The sequence below is a fragment of the Lytechinus variegatus genome, chromosome 6 (genome assembly GCF_018143015.1).
Source record: "Lytechinus variegatus isolate NC3 chromosome 6, Lvar_3.0, whole genome shotgun sequence".
In the NCBI taxonomy this organism is placed as follows: domain Eukaryota; kingdom Metazoa; phylum Echinodermata; class Echinoidea; order Temnopleuroida; family Toxopneustidae; genus Lytechinus; species Lytechinus variegatus.
In genome coordinates this window covers 12,764,768-12,782,384 of record NC_054745.1, presented here as the reverse complement: position 1 = coordinate 12,782,384, position 17,617 = coordinate 12,764,768, and the positions used below count along the sequence as shown (strand labels likewise).

The following is a 17,617-nucleotide window of genomic DNA, read 5'->3' as shown; positions in this document are numbered from 1 at the left end:
AAGTAAAAACACGAGGAAATGCATAGATGTTCTCGATGGTATGGTGACAGCATACAACCATAAACATCATTCAAGTATCAACAGACCACCCGGGGGGCCACTTACATTGACGAGTGGATACCATGCGCGACCAAAAAACACGTAAAAAGGATGTCTTTTTCACGATAGGGCACGTTACGTACGTAACGTGATAAGGGTGTCAAAAACACGAAAATAATGAAAAAAGGGTATCTATTTCGCTAGGAAAATTACGTGTTTAGGGTCGAATTTGCGGGGATGATAAAACAAAATTAAAATGTTTTAAAAAGGATGTCCTTTTTGCCCCAAAACTTCGTGTTTAGAGTCCGATTTGCGCGAGGTGTAGAAGGTGGGGTCGTATACTAAACCAAATAAGGTTAAGCCGACGACCGAAAGACCCGTAACAATAAAACATTCCTGTACTTGTTTAGGGGTTCATTTCAGGGAATATTTGCCAAGAGTATCGTTTTGTGTCCAATACTTGTTAAGGGTAGGGTTTCACACGCCAATACTTGTTAAGGGTGCATTTTCAGAATATGGAAATTACGTGTTTAGGGTGCTTTTCGAGACCCCATGGTCGCGCATGGTATCCACTCGTGAATGGAAGTGCCCCCCCCCCCCGGGACAGATCACCGATTCAAGTAAATACAACTAATGAGAAGGAAGTATGGAATACACTGTATAAAGAAAAGTCAAACGAAATTCCATACGATCAACGTTTCAAAGTTGGCGATAAAGTGAGACTAGCAATGACAACACGTCCATTCAGAAAGGGTTATTTGCCTAAATGGACTGAGGAGATATTTACTATTGATCGTGTAATCAAACGGAAACCAATCGTGTACAAGGTTATAGATTATGAAGGCGAGGAAATAAAAGGAACCTTCTACAACGAAGAACTTCAGAAGGTGATAACACCTCGAGATGACATCTACAAAATTGAACGTGTACTAGGGAAGAGAAAACGAGGAAAAGTGACGGAATACCTGGTCAAGTGGCAAGGATACCCCGATAAATTTAATAGTTACGTTCAGAATATACAAACGATTGTTTGATCATGGCTGTTACATCTTTAAAATCGTTTTACGTTACTCTACCGAGTAATAGTTCAATGCTTGACTATCCAGATAACACACTGACATCATACAAAGTACAACTTCCACAAACGATCATTCTCGATGGGGATTGGCTCTGTGGAATATCTGAAATATTTTACCCTAGAAATTGGTTGACATACAGAGCGGAAGATAATAATTCCCAAATGTGGTACTCCTTCGATAGCGGAGAAACATGGACACAACATCAAATGACGGATGGTTATTATTCCAACATTAACGATTTTCTAGAAAGATTGTTATCGGGTAGAATGGGAAATAAATTGAAATTAGACTTCGACGAAACATCTCATAAAATTTCAGCACACATTATCGATCCCTACTTCGCAGTGAAATTTACTGGAAGAATGGCAAGTATGTTAGGGTTCAAAGATGGGGAAGTACTGACAGGGACCTCTGGAGCTTCGTATCCTGTTGATATGGGCTATTCCACGGTTACTCACGTTACATTTGGAGACACCTTGACTAATACTTGGAGCTGTAACTCCATTATTATTGATAGGAACTAAACATCTCCTTTAGTTATCACAACAAAGTACACAGTCTGACTATCCTTTGTGTAAAAACAAAACTTGGGAAATTATTATGCTCCTGGCAAATCTTTGGAATGTGTCGGTTACTCACGTTACATGATTTGGACCAACCTGTGGAATTGCCCATATGTCAAGAACGCATGCTCTTTTCGTATACTCTGATATAGTGGAATATCAAATCGTTGGAAATGTTAGAGCTCCTTTACTTCGTACTGTCACAGTTAAAGAAAAACATGGACGTGATGTTAGCGTAATATACGAACAACCACACTATATACCAGTCAACAAAAAATTAATCGATACCATTGAAATCAATATAAGAGATGCCATTGGAGAGAAAATACCATTTCAACGTGGGTTAGTGGTGGTGAAACTACACTTTAAGAAAGTAGCTCCTTCCATTCTTGATCAATAAAAAGTGAAGTAGATTCAACATGGTACAAACACGATTTGTGTCACCAAAATCTTACAACGATTATTATCTACACCAAGTTGGACATGGTACACCAGTATTTTCAGGAGGTATAATACAACAAGGATATGGAATAGGTGGTTTATTAGCCAGAGGTCTTCGTGCTGCACTACCTATATTCAAACCCCTAATCAAACGTGGAGGTCAAACACTTGTCAAGAGAGCCATGAAACACGGTGCTAAAGAAGCGGTTCAAAGCACTCATTCAATGAACAAGGTTATGATATAACCTTGTTCTCACTTATATCTCCATGTGTGGCAAAATAAGGGTGGCAAAGTTTGGCTTATTTTCTCTTTTTCTTTGGGGCAAATGCTTGATTTTTTTACACCGACAGTTTCCATTACACCTATTATTCATACAACTTGGCTCTTATTTGAATTTGATTCTTTAAATTATTTTTTTCTTAATTAAAAATAGAGATCAAAAAATGAAAATTTTCTTGCCATATTACTTTCCACCAATAGAGGGCGTACAAAAAATATGCCCAAAATTCAAGTTTTTGAGTGCTCTGGTGAATACAAAAATTATTCCCAAGTTACTAATGAAAAATAAATTGCAACTGTATGGAAATTAGTAATTTTGGTCACAAAAGTGATATTTTAATGATTTTTTAAAGTGTGTGCTCTGTACAACATTGGCATACCATAGTCCTACCTGTAGATTCCCCACAGGCAGGGTGGTAGCAGTGAACAAGTGGTTCAAAGTGCTCTTGGAGCTGGGGTAGACTTTGCGGCTGATGCCATTCAAAAACGTTTAACTGGGAAATCAAATAGAAAAACGAAAAGGAGACAAACAAACAAACGGAATACAAAAAATCGAAGAATTACTATAAAACAACATAAAAGGAAACAACGTCCAAGGATAACTACCAGTCGTGCTAGAACCAGGACAGTGTTAAGATCTAGAGCTCCAGATATTTTCGACGAATAAGTCACCTCACTAAAACATGGCATTTGTACATAACGATTCTTGTGAATGTGTGAAGTCTGAATTGGACCTTTTCACCATACCTCCCACACAAACAAGTATTGAACAAGGACAGTGGATTGAATATCATCCTATAGCACAATTTTTTCGACAATGGACCGATTGAATTCCACATTTCGGGATCAGGAGGGGAATACCTGGATTTTTCTCAAAGTCAGATCTACACGAAGGTTAAGGTGACAAAGTCAGACGGTTCAAATCTTTCTGAAACAGATGAGGTGGGACCTGTGAATCTATTTCTTCATTCCCTATTCTCACAAGTGGATGTTAGTCTCAATGATCGTATCATTACACCATCCACCCCAACTTACCCATACCGTGCTATGATCGAAACCCTTCTTCAGTATGGTCCAGAGGCAAAGCAGACACAGTTAACATCCTCCATTTTTTACAAAGACACAGCAGGGGAAATGGACAATGCTAATCCTCTTGCTACAGATAATACAAACATAGGTTTACAGAAAAGACATTCATACATCAAGGGTTCCCAAACTGTGTTTAAATTATAGTCTGATCCTTGGATACACGTCGTCAACGACGCTCTATTTAGATCAATACTAAATTCCAATGGCATCTTAATAATAACTTCACATCGGTATATTCTGTAGTGTTCAGTGAAGTAGATAAATGTAACATCATTATATATATACATAGATGGTTTTTATTATACTTGTGTAGTATTTAATGATTGTAAATTCTTATTCATATTGTTTTAGGATCATTCAAAGAGTAACGATATGGAACGAGGTGGAGCATTACACCCTTCGTCTTCAACGGTTGAACACACACTCAATCAATATCAAGATGAATAGCCGATCTCTTTGGAGGTAGGTTTCACTTTTGTTTGTGTTATGTAAGAACTTGTCTTTTATTTCTGAAAATAACTTTGTTCTTTCGTGCGATGTTTCTCTGAATAAAACATCAATATGTTAACAAACTTAAATTTATGTACATCTATGTTGTTTCTGACAATAAAATTCTTGTTGAAATACTAGGGTTACATTCTTAAATCTAGTTACTAACTACTCATTTAATATAATCCACTTGATTTATTTATGATCGTTGAAAAACAAAACGTAGCTTTGTAAAAAACGATTGTGTAGTACAGTTTTTATCATTCTATATTGTACAATTTATATTCCACATATTTCAGGAGCTCATCGTGGACTATTTTACGATTCGTGATGCTGTAAATAAGAGAGTGATCAAGAAATTTGCAACAGAGGCTTCGGAATATAAAGTAGATATTAAAAGTTTGGAACCTCTTCTTCAAGAGCACCCAGCAGATAGAGTGGTCAGTGTACTTCTCCAACGGATCCTGGATCGTTTGACGGAACATTGTGAGGATCAAGATAGGGTAGGAATTACCATTTCCTCATCTGGTCTTGAGCGGGACATAGGAATACCTCTTACTCGAACGGTATTGTGATACGAATATTACGGGTAAAGATGCCAAGGGGTGGTGTGCGATCAGAAACATCTCTCCCACATAAGAAAATGGTTTTAAAAAAACACCGATTTATTGAGATTAAAAACAAGGACAATATGTGTTGTGCACGTGCATTGGTAATTGCAATGGCACGTGAACATAAAGATAAAAATACAAAACATAAGTCTCGTTTTGAAACTTTACGGAGACAAAAATAAAGGTTTACTGGAGGTGAAGGCTAAACGTTTATGTAAAAAAGTAGGGCATGATCATACGAAACAAGTAGAACTCGAGGATCTACAAAAATTCCAAAACTGTTTAGTGAAAAAGAACTTTCAAATATTGGTATATTCAAATAATATGGAGTTAAGAGAACCCATATTTAAAGGACCTCCAAAGAAGCACACCATCGCCTTAGTGTACCACAATAACCATTACGATGTTATTACTAAATTACATTCATTCATGCGAAGTAATGCATATTGTTTTACTTGTAATAAGTCTTATGAATGGACATTAAGACATCGATGTAAAGGTGATTGTGTCTGTTGTAGATTAAAAGGAGCCAAGTGTAAAATCGAGTCATCTGGTAAATGGAGATTCTGCAAAAAGTGTAGACGATACTTTAAGAATAAGGATTGTTTTCGCAATCATCTTAAACCTCAAGGGAAAAAAACCCGTTGTCAACCTGTGAAAGAGTATATAAATGTAAGAAATGTCATACATTGATAGATACCAGTAAAAGTAAGAAACGTGTATGTGGTATGATTTATTGTGCTAGATGTAAGATAACTGATACAAAGAATCATAAATGTTACATGTTATCCTTGAATGAAAAAGTGAAGAAAGAGATGTAAAGACGAAAGGTAGAAAAGTAGGTCGACCTAAAAAGAGGGATTCTCAAGATGAGATAACTAACGATAATGACAAGAAACATGACATGTTTATCTTTTACGATTTTGAATGTCGTCAGGATGAAAAAAGGGTGAAAATAAAAATGGTACTGTGTATTCACATATTCCGAATCTTTGCATTGCTTACAAAGTTTGTAAATTTTGTTGGGATAGTAAATCAAGTTGTGACAACTGTGGAGAAAGAGAAACTATTTTTAGAGGTGATAACACTTTAGATACTTTTGCGGGATGGTTGTTTACAGAACATAGTGATTGCAAAATTACTGCAATAGCCCACAATGCTTCGGGTTACGATGCACACTTCCTTTTAAATTATGTTGAATCTAAAGCTATTAAGAACAAAGTTATTCTGAATGGTAAAAAGATACTTTCATTGAAGGTTAATAATGTACATGTGATTGATTCTTTGAACTTTATCCTAATGCCTCTAAGTAACTTTCCGAGTACCTTCGGGTTTTCTGAACTCAAGAAGGGATTTTTTCCTCATCTTTTCAATCGTAAAGAAAATCAGAATTATATTGGACCTTTGCCAGATTCAAAGTATTACGATCCAGCTGGTATGACACCGTCCAAACGGACTAAATTTCAAAAGTGGTACGACACTCAAAAGGACAAAACATTTGATTTTCAAAAGGAAATTACTGAATATTGTCGAAGTGATGTTGACATACTCATGAATGGTTGTATGACACTCAGGAATATTTTTATAGATATTACCAACATTGATCCCTTTCATCAGATAACTATCGCTTCGACATGTTCAGTGATCTTCCGTAGGTTATTTCTTAAGCAAGATACAATAGGTTTAATTCCAAATGGTGGATATCGATCCAATGACAAACACTCAGAAATAGCTATGAAATGGTTAATGTGGATGATGCATACAGAGAATGTAGATTTAAAACATGCTAGGAATGGTGGTGAAAAAAAGGATAGGACCTTATATGGTAGATGGTTACGATGAACGTACAAATACCATTTATGAATTCAATGGGTGTTTATGGCATGGTTGTCCTCGATGTTACGTTCGTCGAAATACCCTCGTTCCTGGAAGTACCAACACTGTTCAAGAGGTTTACGAAAGTACTTTACAAAGGGGATACTTTTTCAGAACTGGTCATTATAATGTCGTTTCTCAATGGGAATGTGACTTCATGAAAGAAATGAATGAAAATGATGAATTACGAATGTTCATTAACAAAATAAAACACGTCGAACCTCTGAATCCTAGGGATGCCTACTATGGTGGTCGAACAAATGCTACCCAACTAGTCAGGGAAGTAGAAGAGAATGATAAAATAAGATATGTTGATGTATGTAGTTTGTACCCTTGGGTATGTAAATATAAAGAATTTCCCATTGGCCATCCACGAATCATTATGGAAAACTTCGAATCACCTGAGAATTATTTTGGTTTAATTCATTGTACCGTATCCCCTCCTAGAGGTCTTTACAATCCTGTTTCGTGCAAACAATAAATTGCTATTTCCTTTGTGTCGTAGCTGTAGTGTGAACAAATTAAGACATTGTTCACATTCAGAAGAAGAACGTTACCTGACGGCTACATGGGTAACGGAAGAACTAAAAAAAGCGCTTTCCTTGGGTTATCGTATTGTCACAATATTTGAAGTGTGGCATTACAATGAATCCTCCCAATATGATGTAGAACAAAACGAAGGTGGTTTATTCACAGAATATGTGAATACGTTTCTAAAATTAAAACAGGAGGCGAGTGGATGGCCTTCAAATTGTATACCAAACGAGGATCAATCTCTGGAATCTCCTGAAATAAAAGAAGCACGTAGGACATACATTGAATCGTATCATAAACATGAAGGTGTACTCCTCAATCCAAGTAACATCAGGGTTAATAAAGGATTAAGGACTGTTTCGAAATATTGCCTCAATTCCTTTTACGGTAAATTTGGGCAAAGAAGTAATTTACCCCAAACTGAATACATTGCAGACTCTTCCGTCTTCTTTCAAAGAATGACCGATCAGTCTATAATCATCAAAGACATCCACTTTGTGTCAGATCAGCTGGTTCGTATTCAATACGATTCTGATGAACCATTTATAGATATTCTACCAAATACTAATGTTGTGATTGCAGCGTTTACGACATGTTATGCTCGTTTAAAACTTTATTCGTATTTAGAAAACTTACAACGTAATGTTTTATATTACGATACTGATTCCATCATTTACCTCGACGATGGTACCGTTCCTAGTGTACCGACTGGAAATTACCTCGGTGATATGACCGACGAACTCGAAAAAGACTTTGGTTCTGGTAGTTATATCACAAGGTTTGTCAGTGGTGGACCTAAACAATACAGTTACAAAGTATGGTCCACCAAACAGAATAAAGAGGTTCCAGGTACCTGTAAAGTCAGAGGTATAACGCTTAACTACAAAAATACTGAGAAAATAAATTTTTCCAGTATTTCACATATGATTGATAATCAAGAATCTTGTAATGTAGTAAATAACCATCATAAAATTGCTCGGGAGAAATTAGGTTCTATTGTAACATGTAATGAAGTAAAGACACATCGTTTTGTTTACGACAAACGTGTTCTATTGGATGATTTTGATACCATTCCATATGGATTTTAGTTCATAATTTGCTCTCTTGAGGTCCACCAAACAGAATAAAGAGGTTCCAGGTACCTGTAAACATTGGCGGCGGAAGCCACAAATTTTAGGAGGGGACAACCCAACAAATTTTGACAAGCAAAAAAAAAAAAAAAAAAAAAAAAAAAAGGTTTTCAACCCCAAAATTTTAAGGGGGACGTACGAAAATAAATTGACAAGCAACAAAAAAAAAAAAAAAAAAAAAAAAAAGGTCATCAACAACAAATTTAGGGGGGGGACCGTCCCCCCCTCCTCAAATTTAGGGGGGACACGTCCCCCCTGTCCCCCCCGCTTCCGCCGCCTATGCCTGTAAAGTCAGAGGTATCACGCTTAACTACAAAAATACCGAGAAAATAAATTTTTCCAGTATTTCACATAATAATCAAGAATCGTGTAATGTAGTAAATAACCATATGTAATAATGTGATGTATATATGAATGCTGTGTTATGAATCCTAATGTTATTTAAGATTCTGATGTACATATGAATGCTGTGATATGAATCCTAATGTTATTTAAGATTGTGATGTATATATGACTGATCATTCTTTTTAATAACAAATCATGAAAAACAAAATAATAATATTGTATGTGTTGTTTCTTACAGTATTAGTCTGTATCAATATTACATTGTTTGGAAAAGAGTAAAAATATGTCATGAAAGACGTAAAGATGAAAGAGGATGAAAGTCGTAATGTAGAAGTTGTGAAAGTCGTGAAAGTCGTAATGTAGAAGATGAAAGAGGATGATGATGTGAAAGTCGTAATGTAGAAGATGAAAGAGGATGAAAGTCGTAATGTAGAAGATGAAAGAGGATGTGAAAGTCGTAATGTAGAAGTTGAAAAATGATGAAAGTCGTAATGTAGAAGTTGAAAAATGATGAAAGTCGTAATGTAGAAGTTGAAAGAGAATGATGAAAGTCGTAATGTAGAAGTTGAAAAATGATGAAAGTCGTAATGTAGAAGTTGAAAGAGAATGATGATGTGAAAGTCGTAATGTAGAAGATGAAAGAGGATGTGAAAGTCGTAATGTAGAAGTTGAAAAATGATGAAAGTCGTAATGTAGAAGTTGAAAAATGATGAAAGTCGTAATGTAGAAGTTGAAAAATGATGAAAGTCGTAATGTAGAAGTTGAAAACAACAAAACGATGTTTGCCCCCCAATATTTTCATTGGTAGGGCGATCGCCCCCCCCCCCCACCCAGGATCGACGCCTCTGTGTAAACAACTTCTCTCGTAAATCTAACCTGACTGGCAATATCTTTATTCTTCTTAATGCATGATGAAATGCAGATTCGGACCAAATAAGACTAGCACAAATTGCAACCTGCGTGGCTTCTCGTGCGCCATCGGGCTTACCGTCATTCCTTTATTTATCTTGCCACCCTTTTACTCCCTTTTATTTTCCACCCTTTTGAGTTAATGATTTATCTAAATTAATTTATTCACCACTGGTGGGATGGAACACCCTATCAACAAAAGTTGATTTTCGTTGGGGTCCTTTTATGGGTCCTTTTATGTCATGTGTTAAAAATATCAGATACATAAACATTTCATTCTTTTTCATCTTGAACCTCCACCCATCTGTTTAATAGTCCTGAAAAAGAATATTTTTATTTAATAACAATATACACAAATTGCGAGGGAAACAAACTGATTGATGGCATACTATAATCATCATGATCAAACTTTTCATTTTTTCATCATCATTATTTTAATTTTTCTACCCTATATTATTGGGGGGGGGGGGGGTGATAATACAGGCCATCCCCCCACTTGAAATATTGGGGGGATATATCCCCATATCCCCCCCCCCCCCGTGATCGACACCCATGAAATTATATGTTCCATTCACATTTTTAGAAAATGAGCAAAATGCGCTTTGTTCCAAAATCGGATCGCGAACAGTCGTAAGGTGTGCGGGCGCGGATGGATGTCAGACAATTTCAAAATGTTTGCTTGACCAAAAAGAATCTAATCCGTGTTCAAATGAGTTGAAATGAGTATTGCTCCTTATTATGTTCGTGTTACCCTATACTAGCTGGTAATAAACTAATTTTTTATTTATGAGTTACCAATAAAACTTTTATTGGTTCTAATCTCCCACTAATGATAAAAAAACCCCTTAATTTCACACAGTCCTTCAAATCATACACCGAAAGCCTGTCATTCTGAAATTCTGAGACCAATGAAAGAATCTTGAATACCAACTAATTTTGCTGTCACACAAAATAGCTACCGAAATCAAAGTGGATTAGCGCCAGCTCTTGTCGATGTGCAGCAAGGTTAATTGCGAAACTTCGTAGGCCTAGATTGTTGCAATTGTACGCTGCTTGTGTTCTGATTGGGATTCATTTGGCAATTGGATCTTGACGCACTCGCTACGGACGTGTCATTATTACTTTGGTGAGTTACTACTTAATTCTAAAAGTATGTCGTTTGTGTATAAAACAGAAGATTGTGTGTTTATGTTCTGCGTTATAAAATAAATGGGTGGCAAATATTTCCATTGTCCTGGAACTGGGACTCCTGCCCTGCAAAAGCCAGAGCCCAGACGGGTCACTGTCCCCGCTCTGCCCGGGGAAGTCCCGGGGACATGGGGGAGCGATCCGTCGTCTGCAGACTGACGTTACTTTTCATCCTGATTTCAGTTCACTCCAAATCCATCCTCCGGTTAGCCTAAGAATTGGTGAGTTAGAGCCAACATCGAGTTCCTCACACGTATAGATAATTCACTGCTGATTTAAAAACATCACATGCACCAGGGTCTGAGCTCGGATCCTCGCCGCTCGCGTATGCGTGATGAAAATTAAGAAAAAGTAAGAAATTAAGCATCTTACTATTCTTTTTAAGCTAGTTTTGGTGTAGGATTTTTACAATAAATATGCATTTTTCCCACCTTTGCCACTCGGAGTGTCAGAGCGAGTTTTGGACCTTGATGTTCGGGTAGGTGCACTCATTCAATGAACAAGGTTATGGGTATAGGTGGAGCGTAGTGTAGCGGTAGTTAAGTGGAGTGGAGCCTGCATGAAAATCACTTGAGGTAGTGAATACCTTATTTGTTGTGGATGACTCTGTTTTCTGGTGGCAACATGAATGGCACCTGTATCATTTTTCAAATAATTGTAAAAACCATTAATATCTGCCATAATCTCCATTTTCCATGGCTATTACTATTTGGCATTAGGCATATATAATAGTCAGATGTTTAACGTTAGTTAACTATACGGACTCATAATATAAAGGAACAATCTGAATCATTACAGGATCACCTACTTCCTCCTTATGATGATGATGATGGTGATGATGATGATGGTGATGGTGATGATGATGGTGATGGTGATGATGAGGGTGATGATGGTGATGGTGATGATGATGGTGGTGATGATGAGGATGATGATAATGATGATGATCATCATCCTGATCATGATGATGGTGATGATGACGAGGATGATGATAATGATGGTGATGTTGATGATGGTGATTGATGATGAAAGGAGAGGAAAGGCAAAGTGTGTTTTAAAAAACAAAGCAAACCAAATCAATGTCACAGAAGTGAGTGAGAGAAGTGAGAAGAGCTAACATTAGAGGAAACTGTTGGCTGCCCAAGATTAAAATTGTTTTTCTTTTTTGTAAGCCTTTTCTGCATTATATTTTTGTTTAAAACTTTCTTTTTCAAATCAATATTTCCATCAATGTTTCAATTTTCTATTTATATATTGCAATGTTTTATTTCAACCTTTATCTCAACAGATGGTGCTCTTGATTTCATTTTCAAAAGAAGTCTTTCTCAATCATATAGAATTAAATTGTTATCGCTTTTGTTGAATAGGTGAAATATTTTATTCATTATTTGCTGCCCTCATTGTTACAGGAAACCGTTGTGAACTATCATTCAAATCCTTAAATTCTCATCATCATCATGGGTGGTTTATTCTCATCTGAAGAGGTCAACATGGACGGCAAAGAAGCTACTTTCATAAGAGGTAAGAAAAGTAGTACAATAATAGTAGCACTCATTCAATGAACAGGTTAAAACCTTGTTTTTAGTTACATTTCTATGTGAGGGCAAAATGAGGTTGACAATGTTTGGATTATTTTCTCTTTTTCTATGGGACAAATGCTTGATTTTCTTACACTGTCAGTTTCAATTACAGCTATTCATCATATAGCTTGGCTCTTATGTAAATTTAAAAATTATTTTTTCTTAATTAAAAGTAGAGATTGAAAAATGACAATTTTCTTGGCATATTACTTTCCACCAATAGAGGGTGTACACCAAAAAAATTTGAGCGCTCTGGTGAATGCAAAAATTGTTCCCAAGTCACTAATGAAAAATAGATTGCAACTGTATGGAAATTAGTAATTTTGGTCACAAAAGTGATATTTTAATGATTTTTAAAGTGTGTGGTATGTAGGCTACAGTATAGGCATACCATAGTCCATACTTGTGAATACACAAGTGGATGTTTAGGTGTTGATCAGGTTCCTGTTAAAATAAATCTTCCTGTAAGAATGTTAACTGTCCACACATTACGGTTTCCAGACATATGTGTGTTCTGAAGTATGAACTGAAACAGTTGCAAACATTTTAAACAGATTTTACTGAAAAATCTTAAGGTGTTTTGGTTTTTTTTTTACATTATTAGGGACAGTGATTTTCCGTTTCTAAAAATTGCCTTTTCCGTTTCAGAAAATCTCAAATTCCGTTTCAGCATGTCTGAAAACGGAAATTCCGTTTCCCCATAGACTTTGTGTACAAGAAAAATTGACAATTCCGTTTACATAGAAAACCAATACGCAGCGAGTAGCGATGTCAAAATGCTAGCGCTGCTCAAAATTTGCATCTACCAATGTACTAACATCGCTTTAAAATCCATATTAATCGAAGAGATTCGAGCTCATAAAATTTTTAGGGAAACATAATCAACATGAATATATTCTCACCTTTCATATTATTAGCATTATTTTATTGTTAAATGGGATTTTATCGCTGATTTGGGGACTTTTCGGACATCGTTTTGAGCAGTCGACGACTTCCGAATATCCGCCATTTTGGATTTGATGAATCACCCGTGATCATTATACTATGACCGAACGTAGAGGGCAGCAACACACGGCCCGATTCTGCCTTCTATGCGGACGTAAGTGTAAACTAATTTGGATACGATCGAGAGGCTCGAGTGTAGTTACGATGTGTTGATTGTCATGATTGTTGTTGCAAAGTGAGATCGTGTTTTTTCAGTTGATATTCGTATTTTGTTGAGGATTTGGGATTAATTTCTGTTGCTTTTTTGTGCATTTTGAGAAAAAAACATGTTTTCCGTGATTTTCCGTTTGAAAAGCCACTTTCCGTTTCAAACAGCCGATTCCGTGAATTCCGTCCGTTTTCCGCGATCGCGGAAAATCACTGTCCCTACATTATTGGGTACTCGAAAACTGATAATAAAAGCAAACGTTTGAAAATGCTTCATTCATTAGTAAAAACGTTAAGTTGGGGCCGGGGGGGGTGTTTACATCAGAACTAAAGAATGAGACAGTTATTATTTTCTGTATATCTATATTATCAATATAGCAATATAGGCTCTGTTATGTATTATACTTTTTTATGAAACAGGAATCACACATGACAAATGTGTGGTAGTCTTCTCCAAGACTCACTGTCCATTTTGTCACAAGGTCAAGAAAATCTTCGAGGACTATGACGCTAATTATGAAGTTGTCGAGCTGGACAAACGTTCTGATACAAGTGCAATGCAAGCTGTCCTTGGGAAAATGACTGGTGCTTCTACGGTAAGAACATGCTGATCAAAAATTGGCGACCTTAATATTCTGTTGTATTTCAAGTTTCCTTTTTGAAATCACTGTTTGAATTAAAAAAAGGGAATGATAAAATGAGATTATGCAAGCCATACTTGGGAAAATGAGAGGTGCATAAATGATATTATTTTTTACTGATTCTGAATTTATTTTAATCACCTTTTACCTTTCAAATCTTCAACATGAATAAACAATTTGGGATAGTTAATTAAATGTACAAAAAAAGCCTCATTATTTCAATGGTCCCTTTGACATGCTTTATGTGTAGAGTACGTGCAATATGTTCTGTTAAAGGGATGCTCCGCGCTGAAAATTTAATCAAAATCTGATAACAAATAGCCAGATTATTGAATTTCAACGTTTAGCAATATATTGTGAAAACAGTTATATGCACGTCGTCATGAATATTTATTAGATGGGCTGATGATGTCACATCCCCACTTTCCTTATTCAGAGGTGGCGTGCATCTGTCGTCTGTCTTCCGTCCACAATTTCAAAATGCTTCTTCGGCATTTCAAGTCCAATTTCAATTCTGTTTGCTTTATATGATAGCACTAGGTGGGGGATTCAAAACTTTTACACAGAATTTTTAAACTCATTGAATATGCTAATTCATGCATATTTTTCAAAATTCACATAATGCTTCTTCTTCATTTGATGACCGATGTTGATTTTTTTCTTCCATCTGGTAGAGTTCATGAGGTTCACCAAACTTTTATATCAGATTTTGACTAGAAAATTATTTATGCGAAATTTTATAATTCACAAAAAATACTTTTCTTATGCTTTTCTCCTTCATTTGTTGATCGATTTCATTTTGTTTGCTTTATACATGTATGATAGCTCTAGGTGGGGATACAAAACTTCTACACAGAAGTTTGAAACTGCATTTTTTTTTTAATTTATGCATATTTTTCAAAACTCACAAAAAATGCTTATAATATTTAATATTTGTTGACCGATTTTGATTTTTTTTTTCCATCTGAGAGCTACATAAGATTCACCAAGGTTCTACACAGAATCTAGAAATTTTGACTAGAAAATTATGCTAATTTATACAAAATTTATTCATAAATCACAAAAATTGCTTTTTCTCTGTCATATCTTCATCAATTTCAATTCTGTTTCCTCAGTTTATTTTACCAATAATTCACTACAGTGTCAACTGGGCTGAAATTAAAAATTGTAAGATGCCGGATCAGCACCACATCATAGATGTGCTAGTCTTACATGTACATTTAGTTATTCCATGTACATGAAATCATAATCGTTTTATTTTTTCATACATGTGTGAATGAATGTATGTCTCCTGTATAATAAAAAAAGTTGAAGCAATGAATATCTAATGCACTTAATCAGTTAAATTCCAATATTTTGGGTTCTTGAAGGAAAAAATTTGAATAAACCTAATTTCATATACATGTATACGTAATAAAATATGAAAGAACAAGTGAGAATATGACATCATCAGTTTGCTCATTGATATTCATGAAGACATTCCAAGAACTGTATCACCGGAATAACGCAAATCTTCAAATACCATAACTTTGTTATTCCTTGTCTGATTTTGATCAAATTTCCAAAGTTTTGATTGTTTGATTTTACTTAATCTGTTAAAATGATATTATTTTCTGTCTGAAGTACCCCTTTAACACATCATGTGTCTCTACTTCACCAAATCACTAAAAGATGGGGGGGTACTCGACCAAAAAAGTAGTAGGTATGTGCCGCGGGCGAGACAAAAAACGGGGCCTTGGAGTGGGCTTATTTTAAAAAGGAGGGTCCTCGGAACGGGCTCGTAAAATGGGGGTCCTTGGAACGGGTCGCCTGCATGTGATCGTGCGTATGCATCCCTATGGAACGTGCATGCAGCAATCCCAGCGGCATGGGCGCCGGGTGCGCTATTACATAGGCGATGGTCGGACAGTGCTCTGCGGACGCTTTTCACCAAAATTAGGTTCATTGTAGCAGATCAATGCAGCCGGAACGGCGTAACAGAAAATGTGCGAAGCTTTGGAGTAGATTTCTTTCTTCTTTTTTCTCGATAAGAAGAAAGTGCTATGCTTTGGAGCTGCTTTCTTTGTTCTTTTTCTCAATAAGACAAAAAATGCTATGCCTCGGAACGGAAATTTGAGTGTAAAAATGGGGGTCCCCTCCGCGGCACATACCCACTATGCATTATAAATTGAGTGTGTCCCCCCCCCTCCCGTGACTCATCCTACATGTAGCCAAAAGATCACTTAATAAATGTGTACGAAAATGATCATTATTTCATTGCACTTATCGGTAACGTTACAAAATATCAAGTACCACTGCTGCATAACTGAAGATCAATATATTTTTTCAAGTATCGTAACCGTATATGCGTAGGTATATTGTTTACATACCAGTACATCTATGAATAGGACTGTGAATATTTAAAGTTTTGATAAGTGTTTGAGGAAAGATATTTTCACCATGAGTGATGTGTTTAAGGGAGAGTTTATGATCAAAATGTAGATTTAGATAAATTGAAATGAATAAAGCAAGAAAAACAATGAAAATTTTCATTAAATTCAGATACATGTTCGGATGTAAAATACATGTATGGAAGTTAAATGGCATTTCATGTAATGTATGGAGTTTTGCTAAATTTCAGTAAAACAGTTTATACACAAATGATTTTCCGAGGGGAGGAGGGGGTTAAAGTTGAATATCCAGGAGCTCTGCCCTTGAGCCTAGCCGGGTTGTTATCCTGGTCCCTGGCCATTTCATTAAATAGTTGTCCAGATTCTGCGCTTATAAATGTTGGCAGGTATGAATATCAGGGGCCTGTTTCATAAAACTTCAATTTGCAATAATAGTTAAAAGCTACTGAAAACATACAATTTGATTGGTTAGTTGTATTGAAATTGTGCACTTTTTTAAAGTCTTTGTGAAACATGAACCTGATATTTTTTCTTCTTACTGTGTACATGTATGTACATGTACATGTAGGTTCCACGAGTATTCATCAAGGGAAAATGCGTCGGTGGCTACGACGACACGAAGAGACTTCAAGACTCTGGTCGGCTGGAGGAAATGCTTCGAGATTGTAATGCCATAGAATAGCCCTGCCACGACATCCCTCAAAATGATTGTACGGCACCGACACACGAAGATAAGAACTTTTGATGATTGTATTTATGCATATTGATGGTAAAGATGTTGTTTTTTCCAGGGGAACTCCCTCAAAATTGTCGTCCAGGACTCCAGGTCCCCGTTGCATAGAAGTTACTATTTCAGAGCTGCCAAGTAGAACAGATTTTCAGGACTTACTGAAAAATGAGAAGAATACCATGGTTTCATGCAAAATATTGATTTCTCAAGTTCCAGTTTTATGTGTTGTCCTACGGTATTTCTTTAAAATACTGATTTCCTCACCTAAATACTAATTTTCAGCTTTTATTAACTGAAATGTTCCTTTTCATATTGGCAGCTCTGCTATTATATATGTAGTAACTTTGCCATTCAATGGTAATACCATGGTAAAAATGCTTACAGCCTTTCAGAATCAAGGATTTCAGGGAAGCTACCATTGGATGACAAAGTTAATATCCCAGGGGGGGAAGTGCCAGTCAAGTACAATGTATATTGATGTACACCTGCATGACCAAGGAATTTCCAAACACCTCCTAACCGAGTTTTTCTCTGAGTGCAAAATAACCCCCTAAA

General features: G+C 36.1%; 1 protein-coding gene and 1 long non-coding RNA gene across 3 annotated transcripts; both read left to right on the top strand.

Moving 5' to 3' along the window:
• Positions 1 to 648: 648 nt before the first annotated feature.
• Positions 649 to 8,143, top strand: LOC121417025. Of its 2 annotated transcripts, none has more exons than XR_005970297.1 (3): positions 649 to 1,041; positions 3,843 to 3,953; positions 4,280 to 8,143. It is a non-coding gene; the product is annotated as an uncharacterized LOC121417025 (long non-coding RNA). The 2 variants fall into 2 exon arrangements; XR_005970296.1 differs by lacking the exon at positions 649 to 1,041 and adding an exon at positions 2,794 to 3,344.
• A 2,323-nt stretch (positions 8,144 to 10,466) lies between these two features.
• Positions 10,467 to 17,261, top strand: LOC121417024 (glutaredoxin-like). Its single transcript, XM_041610577.1, has 4 exons — positions 10,467 to 10,510; positions 11,979 to 12,090; positions 13,722 to 13,897; positions 16,901 to 17,261. Exons 2-4 carry the CDS (start codon positions 12,027 to 12,029, stop codon positions 17,012 to 17,014), a joined length of 354 nt encoding a protein of 117 aa, XP_041466511.1. The 5' UTR covers positions 10,467 to 10,510; positions 11,979 to 12,026; the 3' UTR covers positions 17,015 to 17,261.
• Positions 17,262 to 17,617: the final 356 nt, after the last annotated feature.